Source organism: Calidris pugnax, unplaced genomic scaffold (genome assembly GCF_001431845.1).
Source record: "Calidris pugnax isolate Ruff unplaced genomic scaffold, ASM143184v1 scaffold161, whole genome shotgun sequence".
In the NCBI taxonomy this organism is placed as follows: Eukaryota; Metazoa; Chordata; class Aves; order Charadriiformes; family Scolopacidae; genus Calidris; species Calidris pugnax.
The window spans coordinates 1,441,087-1,444,897 of NW_015090955.1; the positions used below are offsets into that span (position 1 = coordinate 1,441,087).

Consider the following 3,811-nt stretch of genomic DNA (forward strand, 5'->3'; position numbering starts at 1 on the left):
CATTTCCCACAAAACTTACCCTTGAGTAGGGAAGGGCTGAGAAACCACCTTAGATTCATCCCTAAAAGTGCTTTTTTTAGGCACAAAACCAAAAGGTGATGTTTGCAGCACACAGGATGGTGCACCCCTTCCCCCAAACCCTCTCAGGGAGGAGGAGGGCAAAGAGCAGTGTCACCCCAAAGAGGGACCATCCTTAAGTTTAATCACCTTCGTTTCAAAAGAGAAACAAACTGAAAGAAAACAAAATTGGGATAATTTTTGGAATGGGGTGCCCAGAGAAGCTGTGCCTGCCCCATCCCTGGAGGGGTTCAAGGGCAGGTTGGAGGGGGCTTGGAGGGACCTGGGCTGGTGGGAGGTGTCCCTGCCCAGGGCAGGGGGGGTGGAACTTGATGATCATTGAGGGCCCTTCCAGCCCCAACCCCTCTATGATTCTATGTGTTAAACAACATTCAGTCCTGGAAATGTGTGTAAAGAAACACAGACAGGCTTTTTTCATTATTTTAATTGCTGTAGAAGGGTAGAGGCCTCAGGGCCAGGTTTTGCTGTCGCGGTGACAGCCGTTTCTCTCCCTCCTTTAGGAGCATCATCGACGAAGCCAGGAGCCTCCTGCGCAACGCCGCCGGCAACTTCTACATCAACGATAAATCGACGGGCGCCGTGGTGGCTCAGCAGCCCTTTGGGGGCTCCCGCATCTCAGGTGAGACCAGAACCTCCTCCCTGGAGCCACCCTTTACCTGCATCAATCTCCAGGCAGGTCCCCATCCTCCATCTCTTGGTCACTGATGCTTTTTCCACCCCCCCTCCCCAAACTTTGGCAACAGGCACCAACGACAAGCCCGGTGGCCCCCACTACATCCTGCGCTGGACGTCGCCCCAGGCCATCAAAGAGACGCACGTGCCGCTGCGGGACTGGCGCTACGCCTACATGCAGTGATGCCTTCTCCTGGCCACACACCCCAACTACTGATCCCCACCCAACGCACAGAGTGGCTTTGCTGCTACAACCTTAAAAAAAAAAAAAAAAACCCACAAAAAGAAAGCACTTAAATCTACTGATCTCTAACCTGTGGAGCTTAGGTTTTATTTTTAAAGTAAAAAAATTATATTATTAAATTGTTAACTCAAAGGAAAAGTCCTTGTGGGTTTTTTAGTTATGTGAGTAGGTTTAGTTAATTAATTAAGGGGTGGTTGGAGGTGTGGCTGTAGAACACACCTGGACTCTGCGTTCCCTTTTCCCCCCGTTTTGTCCATCCCAAGCTGTCCAGTGCTGGAATTAGAGCAGAGATGGGCGTTAAGAGGCTGGCCCTGTCCCACTCACCTGTAAAAAGCCACGTCCTCCCCTTCCCTGGCCCCAAGGCCTCCCTTCCCCAGCAGAAACCACTGGAAGGTGTGGGCTGTGTGTCCCAGCCTCCCTGGGCTGGTTTTAAACCAGAAATCAATCCGGTGGGAGCCCTGAGCCGTATCTTCTCCCCGTTCTCCAGCAAGAGCAAAGCCCTCCACACCCCCAGAGGGTTCTGATGCAGGAAAAGAACATGGCAGAGGGTGTGTGTTGTGCCAGGAGAGGGTGGCTGTGAGGGCAGTGCTGCCTAGAAGTAAGTTTAAGGGCCTTATCTCACCCCTCTGAAGTCAAGGGCTGGGGTTACCTGCACCTTACCTTGCAAACGGGTGCTCAGGCAGGTGGAGCAGCAAAACCCACCTTGGTCCCCTTGGTTCAACACTGATGGTGAAGCCAGGCCATCTCCAGTGCTTCCCATTGCTGGGCATTGGCTGCTTCCACTGCTCCAACCCCTGGAGACATTCCAGCCCAGGTTGGATGGGGCTCTGAGCATCCTGGGCTGGTTGAAGATGTCCCTGTACGTTCATGGCAGGAGGGTTGGACTAGATGGTCTTTAAAGGTCCCTTCCAACCCCAACTATTCCATGATTCCAAGTCTGTTAGAAGGAGGTGGGAAGACCTTTGAGATGTTTCAATAGTAGGAAAGCTCCTGCACAAGCTGCAGAGGTGGATGCCTTGTCCCTCCTCCCCCCAGAAGGGATTTAAGTGCTGGGACAGCAACGGGAGGTCTGCAATCAGTAAAGCAAGATGCATTTCCCTGTTGTGCTGTGTCCAGGACCCCCCTCCCATCCCAGGACACAGGGATCCTCTGACACAGGTACCTCTCCGAGCTGCCAAATTAAGCAGTTTAATTAGTTCTGACCTTTGTTGCTGTGACCCACACGGGCTCCACCACACCATCAGCCGGGTCTCGGGGACGGTCCTGCGACACAAACAGGAAAAAGGCTCTTAAACCCAGAGCCCTGCATCCTTCCAGGGTCATTGCTGCTTTAGAAACGCACAAATCTCTAACACCCACAATTAATAACTGTTTGATTAGCAGGATTTGCAGAGGGTGTGGATAACCCCATTAGGGCTGGTGTCATAAGCATTAAATATTGATCTTGCCCACGACTGGGCAGGTGTTCAGCTGTGGGTCATGACCAAGTGGCATTAATACCTGTGAATCCTGGTTCCACTGAGAAAATTTGCAATAAAATAAACAACAAAAAACCCCCACTTTGTGTCCTTTTATGACTTAGTTTTTCAAATTGTTGCCAAATAAAGAGTGAGATCAAGCGTGCATTCACTATCTTTAGCCTGTGCAATGTGATAAGAAAAAGATGGAGACCACAAGGCAGTGCCCAAAAAAGCTGCTTCTGCTGTTGCTGTTGATCCCAGCAGCTCCCCTTCACACTCTTGCACCCAATGCCAACCAATCTTCATGTATATTAATTACTTCTTTAAAAAAACCCCACCTTTCTGCTCCTGTCTTCAGCAGTTCAGCCTTTCCCAGCGACTCTGCAGGACCCCCAGGCTGCCACGACTCTACCTCTGCACACACTCACGCTGCAGAACCCCCAAAAAGCAGCCTTTTTGTTGCCCTTCTCACCATGTGCTCTTCCCAGAGAGAAAAAAAAATAGCCAAAAACCCCAAATAAAAGCCCCCCAGCTTTGTATTTTCTGCTCAAACTAAAACACTCTCCTTGCAGGAAGATGGGAGAGGCAGGAACAATCGAGGAGGTGCCTAATTCAGTATCATCCGGGTTATCACAAAGCATCCCCTTGCTGTATGTACTGGGAGGGCACGTGGGATCCCAGTTCAGCTCCAAAACACCCCCAGTCCCACAGCAGGAAGGGAAGGGTCGGACCAACCCCCGACTTCAGGGAAGGTCTCCCAACCCCTGGAGATGGTCCAGGTGGGACCACAGCAATGATGTCCTGTTCAGCCAAGCCACCTCCTGCTGCCCAGCTTAGGATAAGCTCCCCCCCAACCTTCCCAGATTGGCCCCATCAGCTCAATTAAATCTCGTTAAGGGCTCTGCCTCGCACCCTGAGCCATGGCCAAGGTGCCCAGAGCTCCTCCAAGCCGCTGCCTTCGGCTCACGCCTTTTATGACTTAAGGCCAGAGTGTCAAGTGGATTTTTTTTTTTAGCCTTAACTCTGAATTTCATGGCTTTTGTGACTTTAAATCAGTCCCCTAATGCTATTTAAACAGTTGGCTTTTTGAAGCTGATAGAGGCTTGGGCAGGTGTTTGGGAGAGGCAGGGGCTTTGGCAGCAGAGCCCCAGGCACCCCCTGCTCGGATGCTCCTGGACTGCTCTGCCCTCCGCCGGGAAAACAGGGATGGGGAAAGGGAAGGAGGGATTGGGGAAAAGGAAGGAGGGAGGGAGGGAAGGAGGGAGGGATGGGGAAAGGGAGGGAAGGAGGGAGGGAGGGGGAAAGGGAGGGAAGGAGGGGGGGAGGGGGAAAGGGAGGGAAGGAGGGAGGGGTGGGT

At 52.1% G+C, this 3,811-nt stretch overlaps 1 protein-coding gene across 1 annotated transcript in view; it reads left to right on the forward strand.

Annotated features, from left to right (window-relative positions):
- Positions 1 to 2,550, forward strand: part of ALDH4A1 (aldehyde dehydrogenase 4 family member A1) — a 12,613-nt gene extending 10,063 nt beyond the window's left edge. Inside the window, exons 13-14 of the mRNA XM_014952102.1 lie at positions 579 to 697; positions 822 to 2,550. Coding sequence (XP_014807588.1) covers positions 579 to 697; positions 822 to 934 — 232 coding nt within the window. The 3' untranslated portion in view covers positions 935 to 2,550. The remainder of the gene's footprint in view (positions 1 to 578; positions 698 to 821) is intronic.
- Positions 2,551 to 3,811: the final 1,261 nt, after the last annotated feature.